The sequence below is a fragment of the Hypomesus nipponensis genome, chromosome 23, assembly GCF_054491055.1.
Source record: "Hypomesus nipponensis isolate SF chromosome 23, ASM5449105v1, whole genome shotgun sequence".
Lineage (NCBI taxonomy): Eukaryota > Metazoa > Chordata > Actinopteri > Osmeriformes > Osmeridae > Hypomesus > Hypomesus nipponensis.
In genome coordinates, this window is record NC_140383.1 from 4373085 (window position 1) to 4388951 (window position 15867).

At 50.0% G+C, this 15867-nt stretch overlaps 2 protein-coding genes across 4 annotated transcripts; both read left to right on the top strand.

Annotated features, from left to right (window-relative positions):
- Window positions 1-697: 697 nt before the first annotated feature.
- Window positions 698-12549, top strand: rev1 (REV1 DNA directed polymerase). Of its 3 annotated transcripts, XM_084689806.1 has the most exons (23): window positions 722-823; window positions 942-1294; window positions 2934-3005; window positions 3124-3256; window positions 4051-4219; window positions 4385-4957; window positions 5096-5955; window positions 6179-6265; window positions 6451-6567; window positions 6651-6768; window positions 6875-7003; window positions 7171-7325; window positions 7630-7749; window positions 8046-8266; window positions 8431-8603; window positions 8730-8962; window positions 9098-9306; window positions 9578-9817; window positions 9948-10047; window positions 10228-10427; window positions 10572-10722; window positions 10898-11000; window positions 11468-12549. In XM_084689806.1, the coding sequence occupies exons 3-23, from the start codon at window positions 2946-2948 to the stop codon at window positions 11577-11579; spliced, it is 4263 nt and encodes a 1420-aa protein (XP_084545932.1). In that variant the 5' UTR covers window positions 722-823; window positions 942-1294; window positions 2934-2945; the 3' UTR covers window positions 11580-12549. The 3 variants fall into 3 exon arrangements, with proteins under 3 accessions (XP_084545931.1, XP_084545932.1, XP_084545933.1); XM_084689805.1 differs by having other exon boundaries at window positions 698-1294; XM_084689807.1 differs by lacking the exons at window positions 722-823; window positions 942-1294 and adding an exon at window positions 1401-1494.
- Window positions 12550-13030: 481 nt separating this feature from the next.
- txndc9 (thioredoxin domain containing 9) lies at window positions 13031-15646 on the top strand. The gene is made up of 5 exons (XM_084689221.1): window positions 13031-13187; window positions 13692-13921; window positions 14149-14267; window positions 14400-14654; window positions 14883-15646. Exons 1-5 carry the CDS (start codon window positions 13124-13126, stop codon window positions 14995-14997), a joined length of 783 nt encoding a protein of 260 aa, XP_084545347.1. The 5' UTR covers window positions 13031-13123; the 3' UTR covers window positions 14998-15646.
- Window positions 15647-15867: the final 221 nt, after the last annotated feature.

The following is a 15867-nucleotide window of genomic DNA, read 5'->3' on the forward strand; positions in this document are numbered from 1 at the left end:
TTTAGCTTGTTTATAAGTGTGCATGCGAGTGTTTATCCAGAGCCATAAATTAAGTGTGTGTGTGTGTGCGTGCGTGCGTGCGTGTGTGTCCATAGTGCACACTGTATCCTAGTTTCCATCCTCTTGTCTAGTTGAACGGGTCTGTCTGCCGACCTCCGCGCCAATAAGAAGCTAGCTACCCAAGACCTCAGCAGCAACATCCTGTCTGGAGCCATGGCAACACATCACAGAACAGCCAATAGGACTGGAGAAGACTCGGTTATATACACCCGGTTGTTATGAGGTTTGGTGAATGCCCAAAAATGTAATCTTCATTGAAAATGCATCTTTCAATGAATGAAAAGAAATTTAATACATTAAGATTTTTTTTTAATAGTCCGGTGGCTAAACAATTACGGTAACACTTTTTACCTCCGTTGTAGATGTGTACATTTGGATTACGCACCGCCGTAGCTGTGGTTTCAAGAACAAAACATATGCGCACACTTGTACGAATAATAAAACAGATCATTGACATAAATGATAGGCTTGATCAGTTTGCCAAAATGATTCTCATTGTTCTATTAAAATGTATCCTCGGGATCCCAGGGGGGTTTGCAGCTTTAGTAGATACAGGCACGTAGATAGGCGGTCCAAAGCTAAGTATTCTTTGCACACGCCTGCGTCATCGTCCGGTTGGTGCGCGTGCCAGGTTTTCTGGGGACACGAGGAGGCTGTGTCTGCATGAATGCAGCACGAGCCCCAATTTGACCCTTGCAATTGCAGTCGTCATCAGAAATATCAATGGTGTATACAGACACTACCATATGACTCAAACTTACAGGTATTTTATTTATTTTTTTGCAACAATATTGTAAACAGCTAACCATTCTCCTACCTAGCCCGTCCTGAAAGGACTCCGTTGGTAAGCGCATGGAATATGCCGTTCTACAATTTCACAGCCCTGCGACAAGCACAGTACCATAGACTGGCCGCGTGATGGCAGTATGACAGCAGACATGACCAGCTGTCAGTCAGCGGGCCGGCGAGAGAGGGGAGCAAGGCGGTAAACAGCCAGAGGAGGAGCCGGGGAGTCGCTTGTGGAGTGGAGACGAAATGGAGAGTACAAGGAGGTTGATCAAAATTTTAAGAAACCATGTGAAGATAGGAACAGTCCAGACTAGAGAACGACATTTACTCCAAACTCTGCATAAGGAGTAATACATTCAAACTATCTTTTTTACAAGTCTGGGCAGCGTGGACGTTGTTTTGTCGGCTTGGTTGCACAAACGCAAGTCGTTAAGCAGGAGAAAAGGTGAGGAGGGGACTTCCGCTGACATGAGAGCATAGAAGTGTGTAGGCACTTTGTAACTCACGGTATGATGCACCTCGTGTCATGCACGCATTTCATTGTTTGGCAATTATGTGACGGATGTACGATATTGGAAAATGTCCTCACGGAATACTATATAACGTATCCATATACTGAACAGTCGTGTTGTTGCGACGTTTTAGGTAGCGATCTTCCATCATTGTTGTGGATAATGTAATTTGTCTGTTATGTGTTGCATATCCCCGGCCAGTGCGTGATGTTCGTCGTCTTTAAAATCAGTTTTTTTTTGTCATGCTAACTAGCTAGCTAGCGGTGTTAGTTGCAAAACTAGCCAGGTCAAATCACATGGGACTGTGAGGCAGCAGGCACAACATGTCGAGACGGCTCACTCACTGCCCTTGCAGAGTTTAGGTTTCTGTACGTTATTCTTGCCAGTTGTCCCTCCACTTGACGGCGATGTGGTGCATTGGAAAGATAACAAATGCTTACTGACACTACATTCCCATGTAGCTGACCTGCAAACTTGGATAACGTAGCATATGTAGCTTGAGAGCGATGAACAGACGAATCAACTAACTACATTCGTGCATGTTCAGCCAGCCATGCAGTGTACTAATACTGGATTGTGCTCAGATTGAGGTGAACTCAGGAGACACTGGGGGTTGTCTTGCTTTGCTATAATCAGTCCGCGTCACAGTGACCTTAAAAACTCTACAAAATCTTCTGTGTGTTAGCTGGCATGACCCCCGCAACCCGCATTGATTACAATAGCTGACAATAGACGGCGTATAATTGGGTATGGTAGCCTAGCCTTCCGTTGACTGTAGCTTCTCACACAAGCTTCCTGACAAAAGGGAGGCAAATGCTGCATATCTTTGGTGGCATCTTCCTTTGTGTAGCTGAGAAAGGGTGGTTAGGGTGAGGGTGATTAGCCACTGTACGGAATACCGACGGTAGGAGTGACACGTGAACAAAGCATCTGTAGGTTAGACTTTGATAATGACTGTCAGTGTCACGGCTTTGATCTAGCCTTTCTTCCAACTATATCTGTATGGATTAATTGATTTACTGCCCCATTCTGCCTACTGTAATGCATGGTTCATTCTCTGTTCCACATGTGACCATATGTCTCTGCGTTACGACAGTGGTGTTCCTCATATTATATATACAAATAGCTGTAAAACTCACACCACAATCTTATGAGACTGACACAAATGCTGGGCAGCAGGTTGACAGTCAGACAAATGAGAATGTGTTCTTACAACGGATGCTTCTGTGTCTATATAACCTGGCCTTATGTTGCTCTCCAAAGGCTATGCTGATACAGACAGGTAGACACACACACACAGCCCAGCTTGTGGAAAGACAGGCAGGCACCCAGATTCAGGGTCTAGTTGGCTGTTAAGGCCTGATAAACATCAGCTTGTATGGCTCATTAATGAGAATACAGCCTAATTAGTGTACACAGCCACAGATCGATACCTCACAGTGCTGATAAAAAAACAAACCAGTCTGTTTGTCTAGTGTGTTAGCCTATTTGGGTTAGTCTATGGTACAAATGCTTCTTACAATCTATCTCTGTCTTTCTCGTTCTCTCCATCTGTCTCTCTTTCTCCGTCAGGTATCACTCAGTATGAGTCGAGGTGGATGGGGGAAGAAGAGAGTCAACGATGACAACGGGTGGGCTAGCAGCGTGAGTAACATCCCGACACGACCTTCCTGGTTCCCCTGCATCTTCAGTGTCCAGCAGCTGCGATTGGCCCCGTCGAGAGCTTATGACCCTCCGTGTCTGTGTTCTCATTGGTCCTTAGGGGGGCTACATGGCTGCCAAGGTGTCCAAACTGGAGGAGCAGTTCAAGACGGACGCCCCCAGAGAGAAACAAAAGGACGGGGCCTGCTCCGCCATCTTCAACGGCGTGGCCATCTACGTCAACGGTTACACAGGTGACGCACCAGCGGCAGACCTCCAGCTGCACGCTGCTCCAAAACACCAAACACAGGCTGGTGTAGCTCAGACCAGCTGGCAGGCGGGAGCTGTGACAGAGGGAGAGGGTGGAGGGGAGGTGGTGGTTGTGATGGTGGTGGACTGCTCTTAAGGATGGTTTGGGTGTAGTTCAGAGATGAGCCATACAGTGCTCCTCTCCTGCCTTGGTTTATCTCCCTCTCCCACATCATGTGCTCTTCTCCTGCATTGGTTTATCTCCCCCTCCCCCATCATCTCTCTGGGTCCTCCATGTTTTTCATAAACACACATTTTGATAGTCAAAAAAAGTAGACTCTTTATTTCAATCTTATCCTCTCTCAGTGGGTCCACCACATGAAAATAGATTGGATATGTAAATGATCAGGAAGCTGAAGCTTCTTGTTGTGAGTCATGACGCCTGATTGGCTGTGACTTAGGTAGAATTAACTGTCATCTCTGGTCTAACCCCTTAATATATCTCAATACAGCCTTAAAGTTACAGCTGGATTTGATTACATTTGGACCTCTGTTGACATACCCTGTGTGTGTGTGTGTGTTGGGCACCCTGTGTGTGTGTGTGTGTGTGTGTGTGTTGGGCACCCTGTGTGTGTGTTGGACACCCTGTGTGTGTGTGTGTTGGGCACCCTGTGTGTGTGTGTGTTGGGCACCCTGTGTGTGTGTTGGGCACCCTGTGTGTGTGTGTGTGTGTTGGGCACCCTGTGTGTGTGTTGGGCACCCTGTGTGTGTGTGTGTCGGGCACCCTGTGTGTGTGCAGATCCCAGTGTGGACGAGCTGCGTCGACTGATGATGCTCCACGGGGGGCAGTTCCACCTGTACTACTCCCGCTCCAAGACCACCCACATCATCGCCACCAACCTGCCCAACAACAAGATCCAGGAGCTCAGAGGGGAGAAAGTGGTCCGGCCCGAGTGGATCACTGACAGGTGTGTGTGTGTGTGTGTGTGTGTGGGCGACTGTGTGTGTGTGGTGGTGGGGGGGGGGACTGTGTGTGTGTGGGGGACTGTGTGTGTGGGGGGGACTGTGTGTGTGTGTGTGGACTCTTAACACTTACATTTGCTCCCATGGTGGCCCTCCCCCTGTCTGAACAGCATCAAGGCCGGCCACCTCCTCTCCTACCTGCAGTACCAGCTCTACGCCAAGCAGAAAGGCCTTAGCTTTCCCAGTGTGTGTGTGCGCCAGCCCCCAGAGACAGCAGCTGGACCCAGCCTGGCCCAGCCTCTCCCCAGCCTTCACGGCCCCGTCTCCAGGCATGATCAGCCCCCGCCCGGCCTCCTCCCCAACCACGGCCCCCTACACCCAGGAAACTACCATTCCCTTCTGCACCTTTACCCTCAACCCTACCCTGTTCACAACTCCCCCCTTGCTGATCTCCTAAACCCCCACTTCTCTCCCAACCTCCCCGGCCAGGGGCCCGGCCTCTACAGCCGTTTCCCCAACCCTGTCCCAGTCCCCTCCGACCCAGACCCACCCTCCCATCCACACGGCGCAGGGCAGCCTCTGCCTGGCTGGGTGCGCTCACCCTTTCCCTACACGCCCCCCAAGGCCAGCCATCATTCGGCCCATCCCAGCCACGAGCACTCGTCATCGGACCGCTCTCCCCTGGAACCCAGCCTGTCCTCAAGCCACATCCAGCACAGCTACCACAAACTCAGCGTACGATTGTGAGTACTTCAATTGTCCTGTGTACTGGTGGGAGCAAGAATGTGTTGTTCAGGAAGCTTGGTCATGTTTTTAGCATAAGGAGGTATGCATTGAACATGACGTACCATGTTCACAATTGACCAGTTTTCTTCTTCTAGGAACGGATCACTACAAAGCTCCCACAATGCTCTGTGGCCCAAGGTAAACGGGGTGCAACAGGGGGCAAGCGAGGACCCCACCTGTCCTGTCAGACCCCCCAGGGGGGTGAAGGAGCCTCCGCCCCCCCTGACCAACGGACACGCCCACCCTGTAAATGGTGCCTTAAAGCCTCTGGACCTGTCACCCAGCCCTGCCCGCCCCCCCTCTCACAAGCCTGCTTCTGAACGGGGCTCGGACCAGTTCCAGCCCCAGGGCACGCGCCCCAGTCCTGGCAGGGGGTCTCCTGGTGTGTCTGTTTTCCCCCGGCCCTCTAGCCCCCCGCCGCACCCCCCCTCCAACCCCCCCATGCATCCTCACAGCCCCCCCGGACAACCCCCCCCACCTCCTCCTGTAGTTCACCACTCCAGAGGAGGCAACCCCCAACCAGCCAATGAGCAGAGACTCAAACCCCCACCGCCCACCTATGAGGAGGCCATAGCCGCATCAGAGTCCCGCCCTCGCCAAGCCTGCCAATCCCAGCCTCAGAACACCAGTCAATCAGTGTTAAATCTCAATAAGACGAATCCCGGCCCCTCTCCTGTGCGTCTGAATGGCTGTCACCAAAATGCCTTCCCTTCTAACCCTGCCCCTCCGGAGGGCCTGGACCAATCAGTGAAAGCCCCTAGACAGGTGGGCGGGGCAGGAAGCGGGATCATCGCGGAGTTCTACTCCCATTCTCGCCTGCACCACATCTCCACGTGGAGGACGGAGTTCTCGGAGTACGTGAACGCTCTGCAGAGCCGGCGCAGAGCAGCAGGGGGAGCCACCTTCCCAGGGAAGGAGCGTCTGAAGAGGAGCTCCGCACACAGGCCAGACACAGGTACACTGGAGGGGGGAGGAGCTCCGCACACAGGCCAGACACAGGCACACTGTGTTTGTGTGTGTGTGTGTGCGTGTGTGTGTAAGGACAGGGAGGCTGTGAAGTGGGTGAGGTGATAGAGAAATTGTAATTGAAAACTGCAGAATGATAGTGTAGCCATGGTTCTTGGATGAACACTTACCGTGTGTGTGTGTGTGTGTGTGTTTATCCGATGTGTCGACAGCACCTAGTGTCAAGTCCTGTATTCTCCATGTGGATATGGACTGTTTCTTTGTGTCTGTGGGGATCAGACACCGGCCAGATCTTAAAGGCAAGGAGACCTACCTCAGTACACACACACTGTCAAATAATACAACTAATACCCCAGGCTTTTTATTTTTTATTTGATTAAATCTGTGATATCGACATGGCCAGATTGAATCATTTTGGGTGTGGTGTTAATGGTTAAACAGCTTAACTGTTAAATGTGTGTTCTGTGTGTGTGTGTTCCTGTAGGGAAGCCCGTGGCTGTCACCAGTAACCGGGGGAGTGGCCAGGTGGCCCACAGGGTGGGAACTAACCCCCAGCTGGAGCAGAAGTACTACCAAAGGAAGTACACACACCCCCAACCAGGTGAGACACACACAACCAGGTGAGACACACCTGTAGAAAAGGGGCTCCTTGTTTGACGTGTCTGGATGCCTCCTGTGTGTCAGGGAGTCTAGACGAGGACATGGAGATCAGCCCCGAGCCCAACGGCCCTGTTTCCCATTGCAACGGGCTGGACCTGGAGCTTTCCAGGGCGGAGATCGCCTCCTGCAGCTACGAGGCCAGGTAAAACACTCACACACACGCACGCACACTCACAATCTGATGGCAGACAGGGTTTTAAATGCCTTCCTCCATTCATAAATTGTGTCTGTGTGTTTTCCCCTTATAGGCAGGCGGGGGTGAAGAATGGGATGTATTTTGGCCAAGCCAAGCAGCTGTGCCCCTCGCTGCAGTCTGTCCCGTATGACTTCCAGGCCTATAAAGAAGTGGCTCTGGTCATGTATGAAACCCTGGCCAGGTGATGGCACACACACGCGCTCTCTCTATCTCTCTCTCTCTCTCTCATTCTATCTCGCTCGCTCGCTCCCTTTACAGTCTCTGCTCGCTCTGTCATTCGCTCCAGCTTTCCCTCCTTCCTTTCCTCTCGGACTGTCTCTATAACGTTGATCCCCCCCCCCTCCCCAGTTACACCCACGACATTGAGGCCCTGAGCTGTGACGAGGCGCTGGTGGACGCGTCCCCCCTGCTGGCGGAGCTGGGCGTCACCCCCGACGAGCTGGCCAGCGCCGTGAGAGCCGACGTCAGGGACCGCACCGGGTGCTGCGCCTCGGTCGGCATGGGTGAGGGCCTGGCACCCGTCTGCCTCCACCACCACTCTTCCTGTCTTCATGTAGCCTTTGATCCAGACAGGCTGCTCTTCTTCCAATATAAAGACTGTTGTGTTACAGCAAGACAGCCCACCCTGAAGATACAGACATTTATAAAGATGTTGAGTAGCTCAAATGTAAAGGAAATCGGCTTCATTTCCTCCATTCTGCCCATACGGTTTGAAATCCTCCACACCTGCGCCCTCCCCTGCCCTACTTCCTGTCCCACTTCCTGTCCCATCCCCTCTGTAACCTCTGACCCCCCCCCCTCTTGCAGCCTCCAACATCCTGCTGGCTCGGATGGCGATCCGCAAGGCCAAGCCAGACGGGCAGTACTTCCTGCGGTCAGAGGAAGTGGACGACTTCATCAGGGAGAAGTCTGTCACCAGCCTGCCAGGTGTGTGGTCTACAGCACCACCTGCTGGTCGCACCATGCATAACAGACACTTCTTTGTCTCCAAAGGACGACACACATTTCTCTGTGTGTACCAAAGGATAAAAATGTGTATTTATAACTGTTTGAATAGTCAAAATGTCATCGAGCAGGGCAGAACTGGTTGGGGAGACCATTGGATATTTTAAATGATAGTTTCCCATTGGTTTCAATATGCCAGACAAAAATAATCAAGCACAAAAAATCCAAATTGACAGTCTGGGACCGAGGTTGACCCCCTCCCTCTCTCTGTCTGGCAGGCGTGGGGCGGTCGATGGGCGTCAAGCTGGCGTCTCTGGGGGTGAGGACGTGTGGCGACCTGCAGCAGGTGTCCCTGACGCGGCTGCAGAAGGAGTTCGGCCCGCGCACCGGACAGACGCTGTACCGGTTCTGCCGAGGCTTGGACGACCGGCCGGTGCGCAGCGAGAAGGAGAGGAAGTCCGTCTCAGCAGAGATGAACTACAACATCCGCTTCACCCAGGTCAGGCCTGGGAGAGTGGGCCTTCTGTTGATACACTCCCTCACATTCTATTCTGTCTTCCCCTCGTTCTGTTGAGCAAACTCACTCTTCTGTTTATCTCCTCACATTTCATATTCTCTGTCCCTCCCTCTCTCTCCCTCCCTCCCCACCCTCCCTCCCTCCAGGTGGAGGAGGCCGAGCTGTTCCTGACCAACCTGTCCATGGAAGTCGAGCGCCGTCTCCAGGAGGCGGGGCTAAGGGGTCGAAGGGCGACCCTGAAGGTCATGGTGCGGAGGCCGGGGGCGCCGGTGGAGCCAGCGAAGTACGGAGGTCACGGGATCTGTGACAACCTGGCCAGGTGAAAGAGGGGGATCAGACCTCAACTATACCTCACTTCCCCTGGAGAACTAGATGTATTGTATAGTTGTTTGTGATTAGTTGATGAAACTTCTCCATCTCTCTCCCCCTCCTTCTCCCCCCTCAGGTCAGTGACCATGGCCCAGCCCACAGACAGCGGTCAGGTGATAGCCAGTGAAATCATCAAGTTGTTCCACACTATGAAGCTGGAGGTGCAGGAGATGAGGGGGGTGGGCCTCCAGGTGCAGCTCCTCGAGGGGGCACACTCTGCAGGCCAGGACCCCGCTGGCTCCAGAACCCGCTCCATCAAGGACATGTTCACGGCTCAGAGAGCCGGTGCAGCAAAACCCAACAACACAGGTGCGTGTTTGTGTGTGTGTCCATTTAAAGCTGTATATTATTGGATGTATTCAATCATAAAATTGCCTGCCTCTCCGGAGTTACCCTGCTCTAGAAATGGTGACATTCTTTCCCCTTCTCTCTCTGTCCACGTAGAACTCCATAATGTTTCAACCGCAGACCCAACCTCCAATCAGACGACGGCTTCTTCTCCCAGAGCCCCGCCCCCGTGTCCCTCCCCTCCCCGCCTCCCCACTCCCGCTGAGCCGTTCCCAGGGACGAGCAAAGGGGAGCCGCCTCCACGAACCCCAAACCATGCCCACGGCCGCCTCAACCTCAGCATCGAGGTGCCCTCGCCGTCACAGGTACCAGAGGTCACGTCCTCAACACGGGTGGTGGGGGGGATCATGAGGTGACCAGAGCTCTTAACATTACATTTACATTTAGTCATTTAGCAAACGCTTTTATCCAGAGCGACTTACAGTAAATACAGGGACATTCTCCCCCAAGGCAAGTAAGGTTAAGTCGCTGGGGTGAATCGAACCAACAACCTTCTGATTAATAGCCCGACTGTTTAACCGCTCAGCCATCTGACCCCCCCTGCTCTTGACAAAGTCTGGTTGTTGTGGTTGTCAGGTGGACCGCTCGGTGCTGGCAGCCCTGCCGGCTGAGCTGAGGGAGCAGGTGGAGGAGTCCTGGACCCATCGAGACAGGAGGGGCACCCGTGACCAGCCTCCTGCACCCCCACCGCCCTCCTCCCCACCCCTGCCTCCCTCCTCTCCCCACCGCGCCCCTCCTGTCGGCACCCTGGTTCTGCAAATCCCCAACCAGCCTGGCTCCACGGGCATTATCCTGGAGCTGCCAGACTTCTCCCAGGTACTGCCCCCCCCCACACACACACACACACACACACACTCCAGAACGGGTCACCACGTCTGGTTCTTGTGGATTACTCTGTGTTGTGTCACACAGTCCCTGTGTTGTGTCTTCCTCTCCGGGGGGGTAGGTTGACCCGGACGTGTTTGCCGCCCTCCCCAAAGAGCTCCAGGAAGAGCTCCGCTCAGCATACAGCCGCAGGGAGAACGCCTCGCCCCAGGGCATTGTGGGTATGTCACGGGAAATTCTCTACCACAACTTCATGTCTACACTTGGCAGAAGGAACTGTCAATATTACTACTACTCAATACTACAGAGTTTTCTACAATATTTGATATCAATAAAGAACTACAGAGTTTTTTTTACCTGAATGTAATTGTTGGATTTGTATCCCTGCGCTCTCCCTGTAGTGGAGCAGAGGAACCCTCTGTTGCAGCTGAAACAGTCGGGGCCGGCGGGCTCCGTGGGGCGGGTGAAACGCCGCTACAAGAGAAAGAACGCAGGAAGCCCTGCGAAGAAAGTCCACTCCCCTTTGAAGAGACCCCGTCCAGAAAGCAGCCCAGTGAAAGCTCTACCGCACCGTTCTAGGGATCTGCCCAATGGACATAAGGTAAGGGTGGGGTCACCCTATCCCTCACCAACATTTTCCATTGAGTGGATCAGATTAGGTTCCGGTGCATTGTTGAAGACTTGATTGCTCGCCTAAGGGAGCCACCTTAAACCAACCGACACATCCCTTTATCTTCCTTCTCAGACAGAGAACGCACCCTCCACATCCTCCCTGAAAGAGGCTGTTCAGGAGCCTCTGTCCAAGTTCACCCCCCGCCCCTCCCCTGCCCTGGCAGGGGCCTGCGCCTTCACAGACATTAGGACCCTCCTCCGAGAGTGGGTCACTTCCATCTCAGGTAGGTAGGGGGGCATGGGTTGGGTCCTACCATCTCAGCTGGTTAGATGGGGGGGGTGGATGATGAGTCATACTGTTTCAGGCATCATGAGGGAATGTGAGTCACTGTTGTAGTTTAGAAACAGAGGAAGACTGCTGCTGGCTGTTCTCAAGGCTGTGTCCCCCCCCCCTCTCAGAACCCATGGAGGAGGACATTCTGCAGGTGGTCAAGTACTGCACTGACCTCATAGAAGACAAGGACCTGGAGAAGCTGGACCTGGTCATCAAATACATGAAGAGGTACAGATCCCTGGGATATACTGCTCTGTCTGCTCTGAAACATGAAGAAAGGGGTCAGATGGCTGAGCGGTTAGGGAAGTGGGCTATTAATCAGCCGGTTCAATTTCCGGCCGTGCAAAATGATGTTGTGTCCTTGGGAAAGGCACATCACCCTACTTGCCTCAGGGGAATGTCCCCGTACTTACTGTAAGTCGCACTGGATAAGAACGTCTGTTAAATGATTAAATGTAAGCAATATAGAAGGACAATATAGCAATATAGAAGGACACGGTGTCAGTGAGACTGAAAAGCTAAACTTCATCAGTTTCATAAAGATGTCTTCCTCCCACTGTTGTGGTCTTCTCTGCTCCTCCTTCAGTTAGTAGATTGTCCAAAGCAACGTCCGGGGGCTGGATTTCACCCTGCGACCTCTTGGTCTGCAGTCAGAATCCTCGACCGCTGAGCTACATCCTCTGTTTCTCCCGCAGGCTAATGCAGCAGTCAGAGGAGTCTGTGTGGGGCATGGCCTTCGACTTCATCCTGGACAACGTGCAGGTAGTGGTGCAGCAGACCTACGGCAGCATGCTGAAGGTCACTTAGGAAAGGAAGGGAGCGAAGGAGAAAGTGAGAAACCACACCTACTTCTCGGATGTCATTTCCAGAAATCGATGAAGCTAAGCGGAGAGAGACACATAACCTCCACACCTCCACCCCCCCCCCCCCCAACTGTTATCTTCTAGATCCTCACTGTGTATTCTGTTTTTCGATAGTCCTTCTCTCAATATCCACCCTGACATGTCAGCCTGTCTGCAAACTGTCATGGCTGCCAAGCGGAGACAAAAACACTACAGCCTGGGTTGTATCGGCTTTGTTTTGGTTTTTAAAAAATCTCAACAATTTTGTACATTTTCTTTAGCTAAAAAGTGCCAAACATTGTTGTTAAAGCAAATAAGTGAAGTTTTCAAAGCTTCATCTACTTCAAAAGTTTTGTTCATGAACAAAAGCTTGTTTATGTAAAGAAGAGTTTATTTGTTTGTTTTCTATTGTTGTATTTACGGACTGTTTGTTTTCTTTGCCGATGTTCGTTGTCATTTCCTGGATATGAGACTCATGGTAGTCAAGCCTATGGTCAAAGTTATGTCGAGCCCTTATCATGCAAGGTTAGAAGAGAGGGTACAACTTGGTGCGGGATGAGAAAGCTGGTTAAGTGATCTCCACAAGCCAGAAAAATATCTGTACTTAACCACTGTGTATACCATGGTTGTATTTGGAGTACTGGTGTAATGAATGTATTTCTGAAGAGAAACAGGACATCCCCCCCCCCCCCATCATTTTGAGTTTTGTAAACAGGTTTCACTCATGTGAGCCATCTATGTTGTGGTTTCTAACTGTATTAGCTTGCTTTTCCCCACACCTCCAATGTCTCTTGTAAAGGGAAAGTTGAGGGTTTGTTTTTGGTCAGTCTACATTTCTATCACTGCTGACCTGTGCCTGAAGACCTGAAGCTGTGACATCATTTGTATGTTTTCTAAAAACTTGATAATAAACTGAACTCTGCTAGAAACATTTACTCTGTCTGGCGACTGTTCATTGGAGCGGAATGTATTTGCGTTGTTGTTGTCACTTCATTCAGAACAGTTTTGACTGAAGTAATGTCAAAAGTGCACACATATTGCTTGTGGCCTGAAGACGCCAGTGAAGAACAATGGTTCCATTATGTATATAGGAAACAATTACAGCGATGGGATCAAGTCCCGGTTAAGGAAGTAAATAATGCAGTAAATGGATCATAAGGTCAGTGGCAAGTGGGATATAAAGGAAAAAAAATGTTTCTCCAAAGTATCTTGACCAAAAGGTGGCACTGGTGTATACATCGTGGAATGAAAGCTTCAATGCACCAAAAAGCTCGACATCACTAGCGCTAAATTGAAAATGCACATACATAAGGCTTACCAAAAATCTAATTTTCACCCATAAAACATATTACATAGTTAAGAGCTAAATACAGTACACATTTTCCCTGTGAAGGACTTCCTTACAACCCGGAAGTCCGAACAGGACCCTTTCGCGGGTGACTTTGGACTACAATATGACGACAGACATTCTCTGGTATCACGAAGGCCCCCTGCCCAGGCGTCAAACCTATGCGCCGCTGCATCAACAAAGGTTTGTCTTTTAGCACGGACAGCTATCAGAAGGAACAGCAAGGTACAGTACAGTGTTGTTAACACGAATACATGTGTGTCTAAAATTCTGGACTTTGTCGGTCTTGAGTTTTCACTTGTACTTTAATGATGGTATGCGCAATGTCTGAGTGATATCTCCAGTTTAGATGCGCTTCATGTGCAAGTTAAAGATAGCTAGGCTAGTTAGAGCTAGCTAGCTCTACGCATTAGCCGAGACCCAGTCAGTGTTGCTGACTAAGTTACTAGCTAGCAATGACTGCATGCCGTTAGCGCCAACAAACCTAGTGACGAAATATAGTCCGTTGGTGTTTCAACTATTGTCACCTTGCAAATTGTATTATTGTATCTCATTGAAAATGATTAAAGCAAGCTAAGATCAAGGTTTTGTTGCCATGGTCACCTGTGACCAGGTTACAGTTGCCGTATAAACTTCAAGCTACCCAACTAGTATGCTTTAAAAAAAGAAATTTGGCTAGCACTTAACAAAGCAATGTGAATTTCTATCCTATCAACGTTTTAACCCAAGGTTGCAAGTGTCAGTGCGTCAGACGGCTTCAGAGAGGATTCATCATGGCCAGTCAGTCAATGGAGATTATGGCCAAGGCCTTAGAGCATCAGGTTCTGCAGTCTGCACGCATGGTCGAGGAGCAGGTGGACGCAGAACTAAACAAGCTCGAGCGAATGGATGACGACGACCTGGAGAAACTGAAGGAGAGGAGACTAGAGGCCTTGAAGAAAGCCCAGAAACAGAAGCAGGTTAGGAGGGATGAAGGGTGGACCAGGGGTGCTAAGTTACAGGCTGTATTACAGTACATGTCTCAGAATGCAGTGTGCTTTAGAGGAAGCACACTGTGGAATTGTCGTAATAACGGATTCGGTGACTAAATGAATGTGCTGCAACTTGAAAAATCATTTCTAGAATGTTTTCTAGATGCATCGCTAATCATTGCTGGAACATTCATGCAACTGTTATCTTTCTCAAGGAGTGGATTTCTAAAGGACATGGGGAGTACAGGGAGATTCCCAGTGAGAAAGACTTCTTTGCAGAGGTCAAGGATAGCAAGAACACAGTATGCCATTTCTACAAAGATTCCACATTCAGGTAAGAAATCAATTCTAGAAACGTTGAGCTCCGGGGCTCTATAAACACAACACCTTTTTACCTCACATATTCTAAATCTCTTAATTTCCCTCTTTTCTCATTTACTGTGATTTTATCCCTCCCTCTCCATAGATGTAAGATCTTAGACAAACATCTGGCCATTCTGGCCAAGAAGCACCTGGAGACCAAGTTCCTGAAGCTGAACGTGGAGAAGGCTCCCTTTCTGACAGAGAGGCTGCGGATCAAGGTGATTCCCACCCTGGCCCTGGTAAAGGATGGGAAGACTAAGGACTACGTGGTGGGCTTCACGGATCTGGGGAACACGGATGAGTTCCCCACAGAGATGCTAGAGTGGAGATTGGGCTGCTCAGACATCATCAACTACAGGTGATTACCTTACCTGCCCAGCCTGGGCAGTCCCATACCAGTATTAACTACCAGGTCCTGCTTGATGACTCTTCAAACCTGTCTTTGGAGACAGATAGGACATGAAAAGAAAAAACTAGTTGATTTTAAGGGAGGATTTGGGTGTTGAACCAGGGCCATAGGCAGCATGCACATGGTTCCAGTCAAGCTAATTTGGGGTAACAATCCTGTCCTCACTCTCTTCCCCAGTGGTAACCTCATGGAACCTCCCACACTGACACAGAAGTCAGGGACAAAGTTCACCAAGGTAGAGAAGAAGACCATTCGAGGGAGAGGCTACGACTCAGACTCTGACTCAGACTAGGAAGAGGGCACCATCCCTCTCTCCTCCTTCTCTCTACGGGCTACTCCATCACCCACTGACCTGTCAGAATCCTACAGACAGCCTGGCTCCTGTGTTGGGCTTAGACCGACCAACTCCTTGTCCATCTGTTGTTTTTTATGTAGTCTGTCATCCCTTTTCTTTCACCTTTTAAGTTCTATAACAATGTTCTTGTGTGTGTGTGTATTCATTATTGATCACATACATTGAACATGTACATTAAAACATAAACCATTTTGGTTATAAATTATTTTTGAACCCATATAATTTTATGTTTTATCATGTCAGTTTCCTAAAGCTTGCATCACTTCCTGGGAGTGCAATAACCCTCATATCCCTGATGAGTGTCATTGATGGAATTTGGTCATCTTAATTTCATAATGATGCAACTCCCTGAAGAGCCTTACATGATGTTTTGTGTATTAGACTTGGCCTCATCTGTTGCCTTTGTTGACTGGATGCACAGGAAGAGGCCTGGTCATCCAGCTGTTCATGAACAACAACCAAGTGCCAAGGAAGTTAGCCGCAGTCCTGATATGCCCTCCTTCCCTCCATTCTGTGTTGCTAGTAGCACAGGTTGAGTTTTTCCTACAAATGTGTGCTTTATCTTAATAAAGAAAACTGGTTATCACTCTGATGTGACTTTATAGTATGTTCACAATTTTATAATTTAGCAGCTGCAAAGTGAGTTATGTTTGTATAAAACCAAGCCAACGTCAAAGTATTTTCTTGTAGAGCCCTCTATGCAAAGTGACTGAAATGTCTATGCAACACAAACGTTTTGTCAATCAAGGAAACAATCTTGTAAGCCACAAAGCACATTAATCATACATGCGATGCCTTATTTGTGGC